Genomic DNA, 21,117 nt, shown 5'->3' with positions numbered 1-21,117 from the left:
CACAGAAACCAAAAACAGAAAAACTTCCCACTGATTTGTTTTCCAGGTTCTGTACAGGCGAGCCGACATGGCCATCGGTTCTCTCACCATCAACGAGGAACGTTCGGAAATCATCGACTTCTCCGTTCCGTTCGTTGAAACGGGCATCAGTGTGATGGTTGCCCGTAGCAACGGCACCGTATCCCCGTCTGCATTTCTGGGTAAGAAAAGTCCGGTAAAACAGCTGTTATCTTCCAGTGATGGGATGTTTCTGCTGCTGCCACCTTCTTCCACTTTCTTCCAGGATGGCCTACTTTAAACTAGTTCTGTCTCTGCAGATGCTTGAGGAAACTTCCCATTAAGCTTTTATCCCACCAGTAACTGTAGCCTACAACTAAATCCCCTTATGCACCACACATACCTAAATCCCTTTTCCAAACCCCAAACAACAAAATTCAGCACAAAATCCTTCACAGTGCATTCCCCTGCTTTCATTTTCACATCAGTCCCTTCCTTCCTTCGTTCTGCTGCTATCCTCCACCACATGGTGACCCCCACCGGCTGACGTTTAGAAGCAGGAAACACTAAAGAGACTTAACTTCAGTCCATGTTTGTTCCTTCCTTCCCTGCTATCCAGAGCCGTACAGCCCAGCGGTGTGGGTCATGATGTTTGTGATGTGTCTGACCGTGGTGGCCGTGACGGTGTTTGTGTTTGAGTACTTCAGCCCAGTCGGCTACAACCGCAGCCTGGTCAGCGCCAAAGGTGAGTTTTACATCATCTTCATTCCCTTTCAGGGCTGGAATTTGTTCTGCTTGAATACAGGGGGCGACAAGGAGTGAATAATTAGGACAGAATAATTACCCCTCGTGTCGTCCTGCAGGTCAAAATTGACCCGGTTTAAAGTTTGAAAATGTGGAGAAAAAAAATATTTTCACAGTGAAACTTCTGATGTCCACATTTTCAACATTTTTGGGAAACCTTTGAACATTTTTTGGTGGAAAAAAATAAATGTTAAAAATGTTTCTTAAGAACATTTACAAAAAAATCAACCAAAATCCAGCAAATTTCGCTGGATTTTGGTTGATTTTTATGTGAATGTTCTTAAAGAAAATATTAGAAGTTTTACTGATATATATGGAATCATTTTAGATATTTTTAGGATTTTTTTGGAAGATTTTTACTCATTTTTTGAAAATATTTACAAGAATTTTCTTGCCAAATTTGGGGGATTCTTTAAAAATAAAACATTTAAGGGAAACTTTTAAGGAATTATTGGAATTTTCTTCCTGAAGGTTTTGCAAATTTTCATAAATTTGAGGATTTTTTTGCTGAATTTTTTGATTCTTTTCAGACAAAGAAATAATATTTTTTGGTGCCTGTAAATGAGGACAACAGGAGGGTTAAAAGAGGAGGGAAGCAGGAGAAAAGGCCAGTATAGTCATTATTTATTACACAGATTTTCATGCCTATGATCTCACATACTTGTAAATTCTGCTGTTTCCAGAGCTTGAAAGTGGCCAAATTGGTTAAATTTATTGTTATTTACATTTACTTCTTCTAAAAATACCAACAAAATAGTTCCAAGCTGCTCAGTTTCCATCCGACCAGGAGTTTCCCTGTAAGCCTGCCTCCATCCAGAGTTCGTCCACATGGTTTTGGTTGGAGGGCTAATCCATCCCAGAATGCAGTGCCTCGTCTCCAGGTCTGAAAGGTCACTTTCCTGTTTTAATTAGCATCCGTCGCTGTGCTAATCGAAGTGTGATTGATGGTGGAGGCAGAGAGCGATGGAAGCCGAGGGGGGAAATGAAAGTTTGCAGAAGGACATAAGAATACTCAGTGAACATTTAGCTTGACACAATATTCTGAAAACAGTCAGTAAAGCTTTAAAAAATAAAATCTGCTGACTGTATTTAAAGGGTCGGCTCACAGAAATGATTTTCTCTCTGACTCCTGCTGGCTGGGACTTTGTCTTTATCATTCAGATGTTTTTAATTTTATTGTCCCAGATTGAAATTTCATTTTTTTTCTTCTTTCTTTCTTTAAAAGCTTGATTTTGGGATTGTAAAACCTTCTAGCAACAACAGCATTTACAGCTTGGTGATGTTTTTTTTAAAGTAGAAAAAGGAGATCTGATTGGCTGATCAACAAAATGCTTAACCCAAGAGGAACAGCCACTATACTCTGCTGACCAAATAATCACTGTTAACACTGATCATTCCTGGACCTTAATGGAGTGCTTCATTAACCCAAACTATGATCATTCCCTTCTCTCCTACTCAGCTTCTGTATTTACTGAAACTTAATCAAACCTTCATCCTCTGAACCCCAAAACCTGCCGGTGGATTTGAAGTGTTTTATCTTTGAAAAGTGTCCAAAATTACAGCATTCATGTTGAGTCAAAAACTATAAAAACAGAAAATATTGTTGGATCTTCAACTTTCCAATGGTCCTTGAACTAATCATGTGTGAACTAATCATGTGTGACGTGCAGTTCAGGTCAAAATGACGTCATGAGACATCATGAGAGATTCAGCTACAACCAACAGTCTTGTGGCAAAAGTTAAATGATTTTCAGCTGAACTCCAGGCTGTGTTTACAGAGCAAACAGTAGACAAGAATGGAAACTAATGAGAAAGAAGGGGCAAAATAAAACATACTTTATTATGAAAATGACTTCTTAAAACATATGCAGTATGGCTATAAAATGGTGTACAGAGGGTCAAGTTGACAGCAAATACTGACAAGATGTGGTCAGCAGGAAAACTAAAAACTTTAGCAGTAAAATGCCACTGATGGACCCAGAAACAAACGAATATGTTGACTGCTTGAACCTGCATCAGATTAGTTTGACTGAATGACCTTCAGCTGCTTTTCATGGAACCAGACTGATTTATACAAGCCACTTGTTGAATTGCCACTTTTCTTAGCATGTTTTATAGAACAGACTCTGGGTTTGCTTCCCTGCATGAAGTCGCTTTGTGGAACCAAAATAACCCACAATAAATCAGACAATCTGAAGTAATCCTGGCTTATTTAGTAAACCTGCTTTATGGAAAAGGCCTCTGGACAAAGAGCATCTAGAACAAACAACTAAAAGCAAACAGGCGCTCTGCTACCAGAGACAGCTGATAATCTGGTGTCTTTATGCTGAGGAGGATGATCAGTGAACCAGGATCAGGTGAGCTTCATTGCACATTTAGAACAGGTGAGGAAGCAGCCAGAGAGGAGACACACCCTGAGAGGAAAAATGGACAACAGGAAGAAAGAAACACAAAAACTCAGCACAATCAGACATCAAAGCTGCTTCCATGACAGCAATATATCTAGAATATGTAGAGCTACCTTTCCCCCAATACTGGTAGAACCCACACACATTTGGCAAAAATGTTGCACAAGTTTTGTGAAACAATCAAAGAAACTCAAATTTTGCATTATTATTTATCAAAAACTTTGGTTTTTGAGTTCTCTACTTGTAGATATGGTTGTGCTGCTTCCATAGAGGTTTAAGATTTTATATTGAAGTGAAAAATGAACCCAGAGTGACTGAAAATATGACACTAGCAAACAAGAAAAGCACTCAGAGCTCAGTCCTCCTCCAAGGCTGCTCAGTCATTTCATTTCCGGCAGCTGAAATCTTGACAAAATTTGTGACAGAGATCATGAGAACATAGAATGTGTCCATTTAATATAGATATGAAATATATTATTATTATTATTATTATTATTATTATTAGATATATCCACAAACACAGAGACCTTCTGCTGAGCACAGGCGTGTGTTCTGCATGTGTACGTTATGTACGGTACCGGATCACGTGACCTAAATATGTAGCGGCCGGCGGAATTGATGGGACTCAGAAACACCCCCACAATTTAATCAGTTGTTCCTTGGATCATTTCTGATGGATAAGTCCTGATAAGTCCTCAGTGGTGGATTTGTAGTAGGATCACAATCATGCAGTGTTCACTTGTTGTCATGGTTACAGTGACGCCGTGCCGCTATCTGGCAATGATACAGAAATCTTTAATAAATCCGTGGATCCAGACTATAAGCTGCATCACTGCCAGAATCTAATCACTTGGTCCTTGAGTCATTTCTGACCTTCCCTGAAAATTTCATCCAAATCTATTAGTCTGTTTTAGAGGAATGTTGCTGACAGACAGACAGACAGACAGAGGGTTCAACATGTGGTTTTGTATGGAAAAGACAACATCCGTCTTGTATTAGATCAGAAATGTGTATCGTTGTGGAGCTGAATTAGAATAAAACCTGTCCAGAACTCTGTCTGTAGATAACAAAGAGACGATGATTGGAAGAAGAGAAGACGTGACTTTTTAAATATAATTTTTCTGTGCTGTAACCACAGTGAAACTCCATGCAGTTCTTGTTGCTTTGGGCATGAGGTGTTTCTTTTTGGATAGAATTCTTTCACTGACCTGTCCTTAAAAGAGATTTCCACACAGAGCTCCATCTTTTCTTTCTTTAGCCTGGGGACGTGTCAGATTTGAATTGAACTGAGGACCTCGTCACACTGAACCTCTCTTCTTCTCTGTTTCTTCAGCTCCAGGCGGTCCAACGTTCACCATCGGGAAGTCGGTGTGGCTGCTGTGGGGCATCGTCTTCAACAACTCCGTCCCCATTGAAAACCCAAAAGGAACCACCAGTAAGATCATGGTGCTGGTCTGGGCCTTCTTCGCCGTCATCTTCCTGGCTTCCTACACCGCCAACCTGGCTGCTTTCATGATCCAGGAACAATATATCGACACGGTGTCTGGGCTCTCCGACAAGAAGGTAAGAGACTGAATGAAAGTTTCACTGTGAGTTTGTGAAGCTCAGAGATGAACATCGGAGGCTGTTTTTATGGAGCTGTGAGATGTTTGAGTTTGAACCCTGAAACATCTTCTGCTCTTTTTCCCGTTCATCACTCTGCATCGACTAATAAACCATGAACGGAAGAGAGACAAAGGACTTGCAGAAATGCCGTTAAGATGAAATCAAGTAAAAGGATTTCGTTGTGTCTATCCTTTTTCTATCAGCGGGAGCCCAGTGGCATGAATGACTGATCAATGACTGCCGTCTGTCCAAACCGATGCTGTCTGAGTCTCAACTTGTCCTGTCAGTGTTTCAGTCCATCAATATTCCCCCTGAGCGTCTCCGTCTTCTGGTCTCCCTCACACTGTTAAAACAAGACCGCCAAATGTCAAACGATTAAAGAAAACAGTCGAGCCACGGAGGAAAACAACGCCCACTCTCTTTTCCTTCCACTTCACTGTGTTGGAGACAAACACACTGGAAACTCAGAGGAGCTTTAAGAAAAACACATTTCATTCTTCACACGGAGGAAAACATCTAACAGGCAGGGATCAGCGGAGCCTCCCTGATCTACGGCTGTATTAACCAACTATATTAATTTCATGCAGATGCATTAAGGCCTGGTGTAAATTGGCCAACATCAGCTGCCCTTTAATTCTGAGATCCTTCACAACAGAAGGATTATTCTGGTTTAGGTCTTTGGTACATTCACGTCTCTCAGGTTTAAAGGATAAGACTCTTGATACTCAATATCTTTCCCTTATTGTCAGGAAAAGAATTAAAAGGATTAGTTAGTCCCCATCAAAGTCTTGTTCAGAAACAAACCCACTCCAACCTGACAGGCATAAATCACTTTTCCATAAAATAATTTAATCTGATATTTCCAGAGGATATGGAGATTAAAAATGTGTCGACCCAAACAGACCGAACCACAGATGAACACCAACACAATGCACCATTTGGAGCTGTAGTTTCTATTAATTTACAGGCAAGTTTTCTGGAAACGATGGGAGTTAGGGGCAATAAGAATTTAATTTTAAAAAAGAAGGTTCATTTAAACAAATAAATGTTCATTTGTTGTTAATTAATCAAAACTTAATATGTCACATTTACTGTAAAAAGAAATTATTGCTTGAGCAACTCAAACTACTTTAGTTTGTGACACAACTGATTGAAGTTTAACCAAATTAAGGTTGCAGATAAAATAAATTAGATAGATTTAATTAGATGAACTTAAATTCTTTGAGTTCTTTTAAGCAAGTATTTTTGCAACCTAATTTTATGTCAACAGGATTTTTCCAACTTCATTTTTTGCTTTACCCAGACGTAAACATAATTTGGTGATTAGACTCATCTTTTTTCCTTTTATTTACTGTTTTATTTACGTATTTTATTTAATTTACTCTGTAATCCTCCTGGAAGAGTTGCAATAGAAAAATCTGAAAACATGTTGTAATAAGGGCTAATACAGGCATATGGGTTCTGTAAAGCGTCTTGAGACAATTTGACTGTAATTGGTGCGATATAAATAAAAGTGAATTGAATTGAATTGAAAAATTGAATTGAATAACACCAGGCGCTAAATGAGCAGTAAACCTGATTTTCACACTTTTGCTGAAATAAGAATAGCAGTTTAAGGTGGAAAAGTGTCATTTTAATTTAAAATCTACAAAAGTAAACTGTGATTGTAAAAAGTGATATTTACTGAAAACAGTAAAAACTTCAGGTTCAGTTTCAACAGTGTCTGTGCTTCATTGTGAACCACTTATTTTACATTTTTGCATGTCCAGCCATGCACTTTTTAACCCTTTCTGTAGGTTTTAGTTTGGATTTGGATGATAGTTTTATGTTTTTAAATGTCACTAGGTGATGTTTGTGATATTAGTTGGGAATCTGCTGAGACGTTAAACAAACCGTCGATCTGTCAGAACGATCAAGGTGTTATTAATGATGGTAGCATTAAAAATATATGGTACCTGCCAGCTGCTCTGCTGTTTATTGGGTGTATTTGTGGCACTTATTTAACATTCCATCAGTGGTTGGCATTAGGATCAACCATGTGGTGGAAGTAGGCGTCTACGCTGCTGTCAGTGCTTGGATTGAGTGAGGAATCTGGTCTACGCCGGCTGAAACACTTTTTGAATGCTGTGCAGACTCTAATTTATGGAGTGGGAAGGTTCAGAACCTCAGTAATACAACAGGAACCTGCATGACCCAATTAGACTGAATATAATGTGGTCACAAGGTGTGGACTGGGTCTCAGTTTCTATTAACTCAGTGGACTTATTAAAACCTCGACCCAGAGCCCATTTGTCCCCAATGAGGAAATAACTCCTAAAAAATGGGTCACATCTGCATTTTGAGTATTTCAGGTTCAGATCTATAAATCAAGGTTTCATCACAAAGCAAAAAGGAAAACAGAGGAGAATGTCTTGTGATGTGGCTCATGGTATGAAAGTGATTAAAAGACACTTGAAAGAGGATATTTCACCCAGATTCTGCCTTTGAATGAGATAAACACTGCTGGCTTGTCTGTAAATATATTAATGTTAAAATGTATAGAATGAAATCTCCTCATTGCAATGGGCAAGACTCTACTCACCATGGAAGAGACCTCACTCCTCTCTCCCCGAAGGAGGAACTACAAATATAACAGCATTAATAGTGAACACAAACTCTTTTCCTATTGGCTTGTTGTATATACAACCTAAGTTTAAACCTTATGGTCCAGTGTTTCATACCACAATGGAAACACTCCATCTTTCCGAAGCCAAAAACCTTTTATTGATATAAACATATCGTCTGTGGTTGATCTCAAAGCTTAACCTTCTGACCGCTAGGCAGCTCTTCCATAAATAAGCTGAGCTACAAAGACACTTGTACCTAAAATGAACAGTGCTTTGGTTAATTTACTTTCACAATAGTCAGTGCGAGTTGGAATGAAGGACTTTTTCACTGTGTTTGTCCTGGTCGGAGGGTTTTATTACTGACAGTCAGATTGGAGGAGGTGCTGAGGGTTGTTGGTTCTGAGTGGTGCTCGTTAAGTTCTAGAGTTGGACGTTCTGCTGGATCTCCTTGAATTAAACCATTATATTGCAGCCCAGTGTCCCAAAAATGACTTTCCTGTGGAACCAGATCTGCTGGATTCCGTTTGTTTGTGACAAAAGCAAATATAGCATGAATGCGTTTCAATAAGGAACAATCATGTGAAAGTAGAGAACAAAAGTTTAATGCAGAAAAATACTAGATCAAAGTATTTTGGTGGTTAGACTCCAGTGAGATTCAAGTCCCAGATGAAGGTAGAAGACGAGGACAGGAATCCCCAGAGTTTAGAAGCTGGTGGTGGAGCTGTGTTAGCAGATGGCTGATGGAGACCGGACAACCTGGATGAAGTGAGGAAGAGGAGGGACACAAAACCAGAATGGCAGAATTATAACGAATTTAAAAAACCAGGTCTCGGGCTGATGGTTGAATGGAGAACAAGTGTATTGGTGGTGAAATTGAGAGTGATTCTGATGTGTAGGAACTAAATAGTTCTTAATTTCAGAGAAGAACGAAGACATAATGCGAGTAATGTTAAATATAAGCTTTAAATCAGTATATCTTTGCCATTTTTTGTTGCGTTATTGCTGCTCCTTGTAGATGGGCCTGAAACCACCACCCTGGTCACCCAGAAAATCGAGAAGAAGCTTCAGAAATGTTGCAAAACGCTTGTACTTTAACCCAAACTGTGCTATTTTTCTAATCCTAACCAAGTAAAACTGGTGCCTAAACTCAACCAAGCTTTGAGCTAATGGTTATCTTTGTGAAAGTGGCATAATGTCCTCAACCTATCCATGCTGTTTTGGTGCCAAACATAACCAGACCAACAAAAAACAATATTTAAGAATAAGGTTTCCTGGATGAAGGTCCAACTGCTGACTTACATCCTCATCCTCACCTCTGAACTCCTTTTGTAGACTTTGTGGTTCTTTCTAAAAGGAGTCCAACCTGCTCCACAGCTTTCCCTTTCAATTCCTAGGTTTCAAAAAGTGGCATCACTGGACGTCTTTTCATTGACTCAGAATAAACTGTAGTAGCTTTAAGGCCTTGGCTCTGCAGACAGACTGGGTCGGCTCAGTTCATGGTTGGTTTTGGTGTTTTTGATCACAACAAGGAAAGATTTAAAGCGATGTTGACATGCTTAGATCGTTGAACTTCATTGCTTGATGCAGTTGTTCCTCACATCTTGCTGCAAAGATACTATCTCTTAATGGAGTTCCAAAGTCTACAGTCCTTGTTCTGTAGGTTTTCCAAAGCTAAGGTGTTTTTTGGTTGTATACAGTGTTTTCTTTTTAAATCATGGAAGAACACGGTAACACAAAGCAGGAATTTGCCACAAAGAAGACAACTATGGAATATAGAGACTGAATTTCTCCAAGTCAAACTGCTGAGGCCTTAGATTAACTTCATTAAAGCTGAAAATGTGACTTGTGCATTAAGATAGACGTGAAAATTGTAAACGTGTAATTTCTAATGTTCTGCCTGCAACCCGAGCTTTTGTCCAAACAGCTGATTATTAAAAACCATCTGAACTAAATCCTTTGTAGCTTAAGAGTGATTATAATAACACACACACACACACACACACACACACACACACACACACACACACACACACACACACACACACACACACACACACACACACACACACAAGCACACACGCACGTTGTGATTGGCCCATTCATTTGCGCTGAGCTCAGAAGGTCAGTGCTGTAACCCAGATGAATGGATCCTTTCTGTTTACAGTCTAACTGAGCTCTAACATGTATAGCAGCGCTTTTTTGTATTTCTGCTTGGCTCTGAGTGAAACGTCGTGAAATGTGAGCTTCGATCGGCGCAGATTGACTTGGATTAGGATCATCTGTGATTCAAGCAGATGCATGCTGACTGATATCAGATTTAATGGATTGAGGTGAGGAGTGGCTTCCAGTCCGTTTATTCAGTCAGTTTGCTGCTGATTACATCAGCTTGGGTGGAAAAAATAGATTGACTTTAAAATGGATTTCATTTAACTGAGTAGTCCCTCATTCTCTTTATTCTTTCTGTCCCACTTCTTCATTCTGGTCCCGCTTTTATTCGTTTTTTGCAATTATTTCTGCGCTTCTGTCTCTTTCTTCTCTCCTTTTACTTTCTGTCCTTCACTTTTCCCTTCTCTTTCCTTTCCTTGTCTTTCTCCTTCTGTTCTTTTTCCTTGTCTTTCGCCTTATCTCCTTTATTTTTCCTTTCTCTTTTCCCTTTCTGTCCTTTACTTTTCCTTTCTCTTTCCCTTTCTGTCCTTTAACTTTACTTTTCTGTCCTTTACTATCTGTATCTTTCTGTCCTTTATCTTTCTGTCCTTTATTTTTCCATTTCTGTCCTTTCCTTGTCTCATTCCCTTTTCCTCACATTTAAACTCTTCCCTCTTTTTCCCAGTTCCTCCTCTTTTCTTTTCCCATCCCTTTTGTTTTCTTTCCTTTCCCTTTGTCCTTTCTCCTTCTCTGCTCTTAATAATCCTTTCTCATATTTGCTCACTACTCTTTCCCTTTTCTCTTTTTACTTTCATTACATCTTTTTGCTTTTTCCCTACTTTCCTGTTCGTCTTTCTTGTGTTATTTCTCTGTCTTTTCCTCCACTACTCATCTTTTTAAAAACATTTTACTTCACTTGTTTGCCTTTTTCTCTTTTCTCCATCTCTTTATCTCATCTCCATATTCTGCTCTCCCCCATCTCCCCATTTCTTCTCTCCCTCCCTTCAGTCTCTCTTCTCTCCTTCTATTTCTTCCTCACTTCTTTCTATCTCTTTCTCCTCCTCCTCGCCTACCTTCTCTCACTTCTCTCTGTTGTTTCCCACTCCTCATCTCTCCGATCTTCTCCCCTACCTCCCTTCCTTCCCCCTCAGTTTCAGAAACCTCAGGAGCATTACCCTCCTTTTCGCTTCGGGACGGTCCCAAACGGGAGCACGGAGAGGAACATCCGGAGCAACTACCCCGACATGCACACCCACATGATGAAGTACAACCAGAAGGGGGTGGAGGAAGCCCTGGAGAGCCTCAAAACCGGGTACCGTTCTGCTCACATTTAACAGGAGGTTATATTTAACCCTCTGTCATGAACTGAAGTAATAATTATGTTAATTTGGGTGATGCAGCAGATATTTGATGCTCTTTTGTGTTGTAGCTATTTTTGAATTAGGCCAATGTGACGAGTGTATTTTTAGTTGTAAAGTCATGCCTAGAAAAGCTGCTGTCAAACATCTTCACAAAAGAAGCAGCTCACTCCTAAAATACTTGAAGAGACCATTTTGGGACCATTAACTTCAAATTGTGTCTTTTTTATTGATTTTCTCATGTCAGTGTGGAATGAAAATTCACTTTCGGAGAGCTGGAAGTCGTCTGGAATGTTAATGCATCAGAATGAACATTATGTCACCTCACATTCTGGTTCAGTTCCAGACTACAATATCTCATCGCTGTAGGACTGATAGTGATTAAATTTGGCAGCAACATTTTTGACTGTGAGAAGACAGCTTTACTTTGGTTTAACTGTGATTTTTATGTGTAATGTCTCAATTAAATTTTGAAAAATTACTATGAAATTTGATCCAGATATGTTAGACACCCAGAGGATAAATAATAAGGTCTCTGGTTAACTTTTTATCTCATACTGAGTTTTCAGTTCTTTAACCCTCGTGTCATTTGAAAATCGTGGGGGAAAAAAATTTTTTTACAGTGAAATTTCTAATGTCCACATTTACAACATTTTTGGGAAATCTTTGAACATTTTTTGGTGGAAAAAATTAAATGTTAAAAATGTTTCTTAAGAACATTCACATAAAAATCGACCAAACTCCAGCAAATTTCGCAGATTTTTGGTTGATTTTTATGTGAATGTTCTTAAGAAAATACTAGAAGTTTTACTGATATATATGGAATCACTTTAGATGTTTTTAGGATTTTTTGTGAAAGGTTTTTACAAATTTTTTGAAGATATTTACAATTTTTTTGCCAAATTTTGGGGATTTTTTTTTTTTTTTTAAATAAAACTTTTAAGGGACACTTTTAAGGAATTATTGGAATTTTCTTCCTGAAGGTTTTGCAAATTTTCATAAATTTGGGGAATTTTTTTGCTGAATTTTTGGATTTTTTTCAGACAAGGAAACAATATTTTTTGGTGCTCGTAAATGAGGACAACAGGAGGGTTAATCAGATTGTCCAGATTTTGGCTCAGATGTTCTATGATGTCTAACAAGCAGGTCAACATTTTAATTAACGCTTTAGTTTGTGACCAAATGTCTGCTGCTGTGAGGATATTCTGATTCCCACTGACATCCCATCATCATTAGCTCAAAGCGTTGCTTCAGGTCAGCCTCACTGATTCTGTTGGATTCTTTTCTAACTGTTTTTCCTGGTTGGTGTAAAAAAAGTCTCTGTTCATTCACTGAATCTGCCACATGAGCAGTAACTTTGGCAAAATATTTCCAAAATGCTGACTGAAGGTCCACAGTGATCGATTTCCAATCTGAGGCAAACAGATTGTTCCTGAGATTACCTGAAAGAAGCCGGGAAGGCAGTGAAAATCTAAAAACTTATGGTGTGCTTTTGAACATGGTCAGCAGAAATATAATGTACTCAGCATTTGTATTTAACGTGGTAAAACCTGCAGAAACGCTGGTAGTGTAGGATCCTATAAGACAGCAGATAAGAAATGAATACAGTTCTAATACATGAGGAGTTTATATGGAAGAACTTAATAAACTTTTCTCAGAAAAAAAGGCCTCTTCAGTCATGGCTTCATTAATTCATTAAAGTGATTTCATTCTGTCATTCAATCAAAGTTGCATTTTCCGTTCATGTTCTTCACAGCTTCATTCAGACGTCTTTGGAGAGAGTCGTCTCATGCTGCAGGTTTTAAATAAACTCAGAGGAAAGAATCCTACAAACAACTAGAAGCGACAAACTAAACTTCAGCCCTGGTTAACATCCATCCATCCATCCATTATCTACATACCGCTTAATCCTCATTAGGGTCGCGGGGGGGGGGCTGGAGCCTATCCCAGCTGACTCGGGCGAAGGCAGGGGAAACCCTAGACAGGTCACCAGTCTGTCACAGGGCTACATACAGAGACAAACAATCACTCTCACATTCACACCTACGGGCAATTTAGAATAATCAATTAACCTCAGCATATTTTTGGACTGTGGGAGGAAGCCGGAGTACCCGGAGAAAACCCACGCATGCACAGATAGAACATGCAAACTCCATGCAGAAAGATCCCGGGAAAGCCGGGACGCGAACCAGGGACCTTCTAGCTGCAAGGCGAAAGTGCTAACCACTACACCACTGTGCAGCCCCCCTGGTTAACATTTTGTCATAAATACACAAAAAATGACATTCATATTCATATCTCATTTATCTGAGCTCTCAGTGCTGCTATCCTGGCAGTAAAGCAATATTTTCATAGATATTTCAGTTTGTAGCTCATAGATGAGGAATTCTAGAGCAAAGTGAAAGGGAAAGTACAGAAACTGGGTCCAAGCTGGTGAGACTGTTAGTACATCTCTACAAATGTATGATCAAGTTAGTCTGACTCAGGTTAATCTGACTAAGGTTAGTGTTACTCAGGTTAGTTTGACTCAGATTAGTGTTACTCGGGTTAGTCTGTCTCAGGTTAATCTGACTCAAATTAGTGTTACTCAGGTTAATCTGACTCAGATTAGTGTTACTCAGCTTAGTCTGTCTCAGGTTAGTGTTACCCAGCTTAGTCTGTCTCAGGTTAGTCTGACTCAGATTAGTGTTACTCAGGTTAATCTGACTCAGATTAGTGTTACTCAGGTTAGTGTGACTCAGATTAGTGTTCCTCAGGTTAGTCTGGCTCAGGTTAGTCTGACTCAGATTAGTGTTACTCAGGTTAGTGTTACTCAGGTTAGTCTGACTCAGGTTAGTGTTACTCAGGTTAGTCTGACTCAGGTTAGTCTGACTCAGATTAGTGTTACTCAGGTTAGTCTGACTCAGGTTAATCTGACTCAGGTTAGTCTGACTCATGTTAGTGTTACTCAGGTTAGTCTGACTCAGATTAGTATTACTCAGCTTAGTCTGTCTCAGGTTAGTCTGACTCAGGTATAAACCTGCCGTTGGCCGTTCATGTTTCACATGTTACTGTTCTCAAAATCCCCTTTATGTTGGCAAACAGTTTTGGTCTGTAAGGCAGCGCCTCTAGTTTTTCTATGAATCAGCTGTTTGCTAATGCATGCTAATGTTCTACCAAAACAATTCTATCAAGCACAACTTTACATAGGGTCACCTATAGCAGAATACTAGATATTCCTATAACGGAATACTAGATATTCCTATAGCAGAATAATAGATATTCCTATAACAGAATAATAGATAGTCCTATAACAGAATAATAGATATTCCTATAGCGGAATACTAGATATTCCTATAGCGGAATACTAGATATTCCTATAGCGGAATAATAGATATTCCTATAATGGAAAATTAGATATTCCTATAGCAGAATACTAGATATTCCTATAGCGGAATAATAGATATTCCTATAGCGGAATACTAGATATTCCTATAGTGGAATAATAGATATTCCTATAGCAGAATAATAGATATTTCTATAGCAGAATAATAGATATTCCTATAGTAGAATAATAGTTAGGTGAGATAAAGTGAGAATCCTGTCAGGTTAATTTAAAGGACTAATGCTGATCTTTGTGCTTGCAGGAAGCTGGACGCCTTCATCTATGACGCTGCTGTTTTGAACTACATGGCTGGGAAGGATGAGGGCTGCAAACTGGTCACCATCGGCAGCGGGAAAGTGTTCGCCACCACGGGATACGGCATCGCTCTGGAGAAAGACTCCCGCTGGAAGCGGCCCATTGACCTGGCGCTCCTGCAGTTCCTGGGGGATGGTGGGCTCAGATGCAGACTTAGACAATAGAAATACCTGCACACACACACACACACACACACACACACACACACACACACACACACACACACACACACACACACACACACACTTTCCTCAGCTTTATCTGTGTTTATTTCTGTCTCGCTGGCACACCGAGTGAACCGAGGACATGGCGCTAGTCCAGTTCAGTGTGTGCTGCATCAGCAGGGAAGTGGGCTTAGAGGGAAGAGTTAATATCCTGGAGAACAGCGGGAAGCGTTAGGATATGATTATCTCCGTTACACACTCACACACACACTCACACACACCCTACCTACGTACACACCGAGAGAAACACACTCACCATGACGGTTGCTGGTGTGGCGTTAATATCCTCCCTCCTCTGAGAGCTTAAGAGCACCTGACGTGCACGCTCACACCCACTCTGATGATATAATAAAGATTGTTTCTGGTCAACATACGGTAACGGAGTGATAAAACGGCCGTGCTCCCTGCAGACAGCTGTTCAGAGGCTTACATGGAAATGACGGCTAATGGACGACGTGTTCAAGCACTAAATTCTTTACATATGAATGGATCTTCATCAGCTTAGTAATATGCATTTACATCCCCCAGAATCCAGACTAAATAGTCATATATATATATATGTTTATATTCAGTATGTTGCAGTGAGCAAATACAAGGACCCTGTTATATTTTACACTTCTGGTTCATTGCTCCACTGGGTTTGAAACAGAATAATAACTATATATTATGCATACAAAATCTCCTTTTCCACTTCACTCATGCCCCCTTAAGCTATATGATATCTACTGAGGGAAATATTCCAACTCATGACTCGACTGTTTTATTGCTGCAGCTTCAAATAATAAAATTTTAAAATTGTGCAGAAGCCGTATTTTAGACACACTTCTCCAAATGTCAGCCACACATACTGGGTATCTCTGGAAACTTTGGGATCTCCACCAGAATAAATGAGCAGGGAGCTGATTTTCCACTTTGATTTGAGGGAATTCACCTCTAAACTGGATTTATTTACAGTAGAGAAGGACAGGGACTCTACACATACAAACAAGGTGTTTTTTTCAATAGTAAATTGTCTTAAAGTCAGTCCATGTGAACCAAGTTCCACTGATGAAGAACACATTAATAAGGCTGGATCACAAACCAAGACAAAAAACAACTGAGCCAAAAGTCTGGGGCCTCAAGCTCTCTGGTGGTTCACCTCCAAGGCTGCAATATCAAACAGGTCAAATTATTCTTGTGGCCTCATCTACAAGCAAGAAAATAAAGCTGAGTTTCTTTGAATTATCAAAAAATGTGAGAAAACTGGCATCGATACTTTGCTGTTTGCACTTTACTCCCAGAAGTTTGGATGTAACAGCTGTCTAATAAGAAAACCTTCAGCTTCTGGTCATGACCTTCAGCCTCCAATCAGGGAATCCAGACAGGCTGACTCTGCATTTATGTTAAGGAAAAACTTCCATGTATATGACAAGCATCCCCATCATGCAGCTCGAGGTGGACTGCAGGCAACCAAACTGTTCTCAATCCCAGGACATCAAATACTGCTGCAGTTATAGACGTATAGGAGCTTCTCCAGTTGCTCCAGCTCCCAAAACTCCAAACACAACCACAACAATCAGTTTAGTTGTGTTTATGTGGAGATGGTTATCTTACAGTTCCTATAAATAGTAATTCTACAGTCATATCATGTCTTCTTTGTTCCGATAAGTCATCTCACACCCTCTTCCTGCTCATATTTCCATCTTTTTATGGCCTCTTTCCCCCAAACCTCCATCCCTCCAGGAGACACCCAGCGTCTGGAGACCGTCTGGTTGTCGGGAATCTGCCAGAACGAGAAGAACGAAGTGATGAGCAGCAAGTTGGACATCGACAACATGGCAGGCGTCTTCTACATGCTTCTGGTGGCGATGGGCCTCAGCCTGCTGGTGTTTGCCTGGGAACACCTGCTCTACTGGAAGCTCCGACATTCCCTGCACAAGTCCCAGAAACTGGACTTCCTGTTGGCCATCAGCAGGGTGAGATCTGCACATTTGTCACTATATTGTGAAGTTGTTTTTGTGAGAGAGCCGGGCTGTTTATGCATCTTTGGTTGGTCTGATTGAAGACGTGGGGCTGAGAAACTGCTTCACTAATTTTTACATGGAATATTTAGTGAAGTGACTGATTGGCCTGCTGTAATTGGATTAGTTGTAGAACAGCTTGATTGCGAGATTGAACGACTGCCTGGTCGATTATTTTGTCTCTAAGTGGTTCGTTGGCTTTTTCTCAGTCTAATGTGCTGTTTTACATGAAGTAGCAGTTATGCGATGATAAATTAATGCAAATGGCTGTATTTGCATGTAATTACATGGTATCATTGGAGGACCTTGTTATAATATTGGCTAAAATGAAACAGCATTCTTATTAAGAATGAGAAGGGAGGGGAGAGAGGAGAGATAAAAGACAGAAAAGCAGCTCTAATTCTGGTGTTCACTCAGCATTTAACTTTGATTGCCAAATGTTTGTTTGCAATTAGCCTAAATCACTACCCAGTTTGTTGATAATGTTGTTTGGGAATGTGGTTATTGAGGCAAAAAGCTCTGGCTGAAGTTCCAGCCAGGGAAATGTCCATGGACTCCAGCCTCCTCTACTGTGTAATTATACCATTGTGCCTGGATCTGGGTTTTATCAGATTAACGGCTAAATGACTATCACGTCATTAATCCATATGGGGCGGCCCCAAGGACCAAATTAAATTAGGCTCTTTCAGGATCTCTCAGCCAACTGTAAGCAGAGAGCAGTCATGGGATTTCGCTCTTTGTTTGTCCATGGAGTTAGAGACCATTCAGTAAAGGACTTTAGGCGTTTGTGTCCGTGTTCGTTTATTTGGGCAATCCTTTCAGCTTAAACTATTTTTCTTTGAGTCCCAGGAGAATGCATAATGAATTTGTGACTAAGACTCGCCTCAGTCATAAAATTGAGATATTAATGAAATCAGTTTTTCCTGAACTGCCAATGGAGTTTTTATTAAAGAGGTGGGTCAATACTTTGAGCTTCACACACTGGTTAAAATCCCATCTATGAAATTGTTGCCTTAGGACCACTGGGGTGATTCAAAGTCAAACAGTTTGTGGACTTAATTACAACTGACTGGTTAATTTACTTTTCTTCTTTGTCTGTCTCTTTCATCATCAGGGTATTTACAGTTGTTTCAACGGAGTGGAGGATCCTGGCCATTCCTCTGGTTTGGCCAAACCTGACCTGACCTCCAATTACGCTCAGGCAAACATGCTGAAGATGCTTCGCACTGCCAAGGACCTGGTCTCCACTGCCAATGTTGAGTGCTCCCTGGACAACGCCACAAAGACCATCGAGCAGCTGAGCCGTCACGGCAGCAGCTTGCCTGTTCGTGTGCCACAGGTTGCCACGGAGGCTGTACCGGGAGGGTTTGCTTATATCACAGAGAATCACTGCTCTCTTCCTCAGCGCTCCCTAACGCCACCTCTGACCACCGTGACGTCTCTGAAGCAGCAGAGGGGCGTGACCAGGCCGACTCCACTGCGATACACGCTTCCAACACGCTCAGCTTCATGTCTATATGACAGACCGCTTCCTGTGTCCAGCCTCAGCAGCCCTCACCTGGCTGTGGGCGACCTGGCTGTGGCCGAACCGCTGCCTCATCAGCACCCACATCACTACCAGACCACCGGGAGACTCTATGTAGACACCCATCCTCACTCGCCCTTCATCTCCTACACTGACCTCCAGCTGCCTGACATCTACACCTCGCATCCTGTCTCCTCACCCCAAAGCCAGCACGTCTATGCCGGATTCTCCCGACGAAAAAGGAGGTCCAAGAGTTTTCAGTGTGACGATGGGGACATAGAGAGGAGAATCCACGGGGACCAGGAAAAGGCCGACAAAAGTCCCATCTGCCTGAGTGAGCTCAAAGCTAACCACCTCCAAGACAACCACATCTCCGCCCCGAGCGTTGACAACATCTACTCCGAGGAGGGGATGTGTCCTCGGGTAGACAACTACAGCTCTTGGCCTCCAGAGGATCTTGTGCTGAGGGGGAGACGCAGACATCGCCGCCCTTCATTTCTTAAAGCGACCTGGGGCAGTGAGCAGATCCACCAGCTGGATGAATCCCAGTCATCCCTGTCCAGCCAGTCACCTTCCACCCTGCCGGACCTGTTTCCATGCATTCTTAGTCCGACCACTCCTTCCAAGGCCTACAACCCTGCCCATCTTCGAAACAACCTGTGCCTCCCAAGGAACCAGGCCTACCTCCACATCAGGGAGGACCAGAGGAAGCCAAATGGGCGCAAGGGCCAGAGGCTGCGCTACTCCCACTCCACCCACCTCCCCACGTACGGAGAAGCAGTGCGACATGGGACTGGGTTAGGCCGGGGTATGGTCCGTCGAGCCACCAGCTTGCTGAGCAGACAGTATGCCCACTACCTGAACTCCTACCCTGGACTACCCCTCTACCACGGCCCCCTGGACCTGCAGCACCACAGCCAGGCCTCCAGCAGCCACCCCAGCCCCAGCCCAGTGTGTCAGCTGCTGGCTTGTGGTGGTGGGCGATGCGGGGGCCAACGGGCCCTTCTGTACCAGGACAGCGTTTATGGGGCCTACGGGGTCTATCAGGGTTCCCAGACTGGATCAGAGGCTCAGGCAGGTCAGGGAGCAGGGGGTCCACCTGTGGGGAGCCCCTGTGTACTGCAACCTTGGCGACGGGTGTCCAGTCTGGAATCTGAAGTCTGATTTAAAACCATCAGGACCTCATAAGATGTAGACCGTGGAGATACAGAAGACTCTTAAACATTGCCACTGTGGGGAGAGTTTACTGGTTAGATTCATGTGAAGGGGTAAAGTTAAGATTTGAAGTAACTGTTGATTTTCTGTTTGTGTGGTAAAGAATAGAAGTTCAGGTCTCCAGATGTTCCAGATGTTTAGGATGTGATGTACACCACCGAGATCTGTGGAAAGCTGGAGTTCCAGGTTTAGCTCACTTGCTTTCCTACGAACAACGCTTGTGTGTTTTCTGTGCTTTAATGTGCACTAAGATCTCCAACAGTCCATGGTGTTGGCGCATGGTTAAACTATAACCAGAGTCTTCATGCTGTGTGTTTGTTGTGTATATTTTCTCGTGGATGGTTGGGATTCAGTCTTAGGTGTCGTCTAGTGGATGAACTGTTTACAGACTGGGGAGAAATGCTGGAGGAATGAGGGATTGTCTCTTTAAAATGCAGTCACCAAAAACAAGCAGCCACTGTAGCAAGATGTTTGAAGCCAGATGTGAAGAGTTTAATTCCAACACGTGACATTAAATATTAAAACACTTTGACTCCAGATACAGAAGAGCAGCAGTTTTCTAGAATGAAATAATCATTTTGAGACATCTGTTAATCAACTTCAGGTACCTTCTTTAAATATTTATAATGTTTTGGAGCTAAACCCTTCACATCTTCATTTAGTGATGAGTTAGAGGAAGAAAGCAGTCCATATGAACACAATCTGCAAAATGATGACAGCTTTGGAACAGCACTGACCAGCACTAGGTGTCTTAAACCATGGACTCTTGTTCCTCACTGGGTCTCTCTGAGGTATCAGTACAGCACAACATCACACAGGGCCTCACCTTCAATAAATCCTGTATTCTAACTACTATAGTGATATAGAGAAATGTGTTATTTGAGGCTGGTTAGTGTCATATTCATGTATTCTACATATAAGAATTTATAGTCACTCTTTTTCTAAACACACCTCTGGCACTATGAGTTTTTCTTTTTGTAAAACTGTTGCTGGTTTACTGGAACATTTGTTATTTACTGTATTAATTCTATTAGTTGGCCTATATGAAGATTTTCATCACTCCTTGTTTTCCATTTTTTTATATTCCCTCATCATCCCTCTTTCCCATCTCTAACTGTTTGATGATCAAATTTAAATGAGGTAATTGAAAGCTATTCTAGTATCTATGTTACCTGGTTCCCTCACCCTGTAATTAATCACTTAGACCAATTAAAGAGCATTTTTGGATGAACATGCGCTTGTGCCTCTTCTTTCTAAAGCCTTAATCTTTCTGCCTTTTTGCACCTCGAGGAGAAAAATGGTGTTTTAATGGAAAAATGCTTGCTAGACATTCTGGGTATTCCTGCCAAGAGCCAGAAAACACTCTCGTGTGTGTACACTAAATATGAAGCTGCTGCTAAAAGCCCAGTGTTGTAGAAAGATTAGAAAATCTGCTGAACATCACATCTAAAGTAAGTTTGACTGGTTTATGCTCTTTGTTTATTTGAACAAAAACAAAAGAGTGAAAATTAGAAGCTGTGGTCTCACTTAAGGTTATGTATCTGGCAATTT

General features: G+C 41.1%; 1 protein-coding gene across 2 annotated transcripts in view; it reads left to right on the top strand.

The window, feature by feature from the left end:
• Positions 1-20,797, top strand: part of LOC111567437 (glutamate receptor ionotropic, NMDA 2C-like) — a 69,914-nt gene extending 49,117 nt beyond the window's left edge. For both annotated transcript variants that reach the window (XM_035947404.2, XM_023268561.3), the window contains exons 10-16: positions 47-200; positions 617-742; positions 4,543-4,772; positions 10,717-10,877; positions 14,550-14,737; positions 16,549-16,781; positions 17,941-20,797. In XM_035947404.2, coding sequence (XP_035803297.2) covers positions 47-200; positions 617-742; positions 4,543-4,772; positions 10,717-10,877; positions 14,550-14,737; positions 16,549-16,781; positions 17,941-19,515 — 2,667 coding nt within the window. In that variant the 3' untranslated portion in view covers positions 19,516-20,797. The remainder of the gene's footprint in view (positions 1-46; positions 201-616; positions 743-4,542; positions 4,773-10,716; positions 10,878-14,549; positions 14,738-16,548; positions 16,782-17,940) is intronic.
• The last annotated feature ends 320 nt before the right edge of the window (positions 20,798-21,117 follow it).

Source organism: Amphiprion ocellaris, chromosome 18, assembly GCF_022539595.1.
Source record: "Amphiprion ocellaris isolate individual 3 ecotype Okinawa chromosome 18, ASM2253959v1, whole genome shotgun sequence".
NCBI classification, from domain to species: Eukaryota; Metazoa; Chordata; class Actinopteri; family Pomacentridae; genus Amphiprion; species Amphiprion ocellaris.
This window is presented reverse-complemented; position numbering and strand designations above follow the sequence as displayed.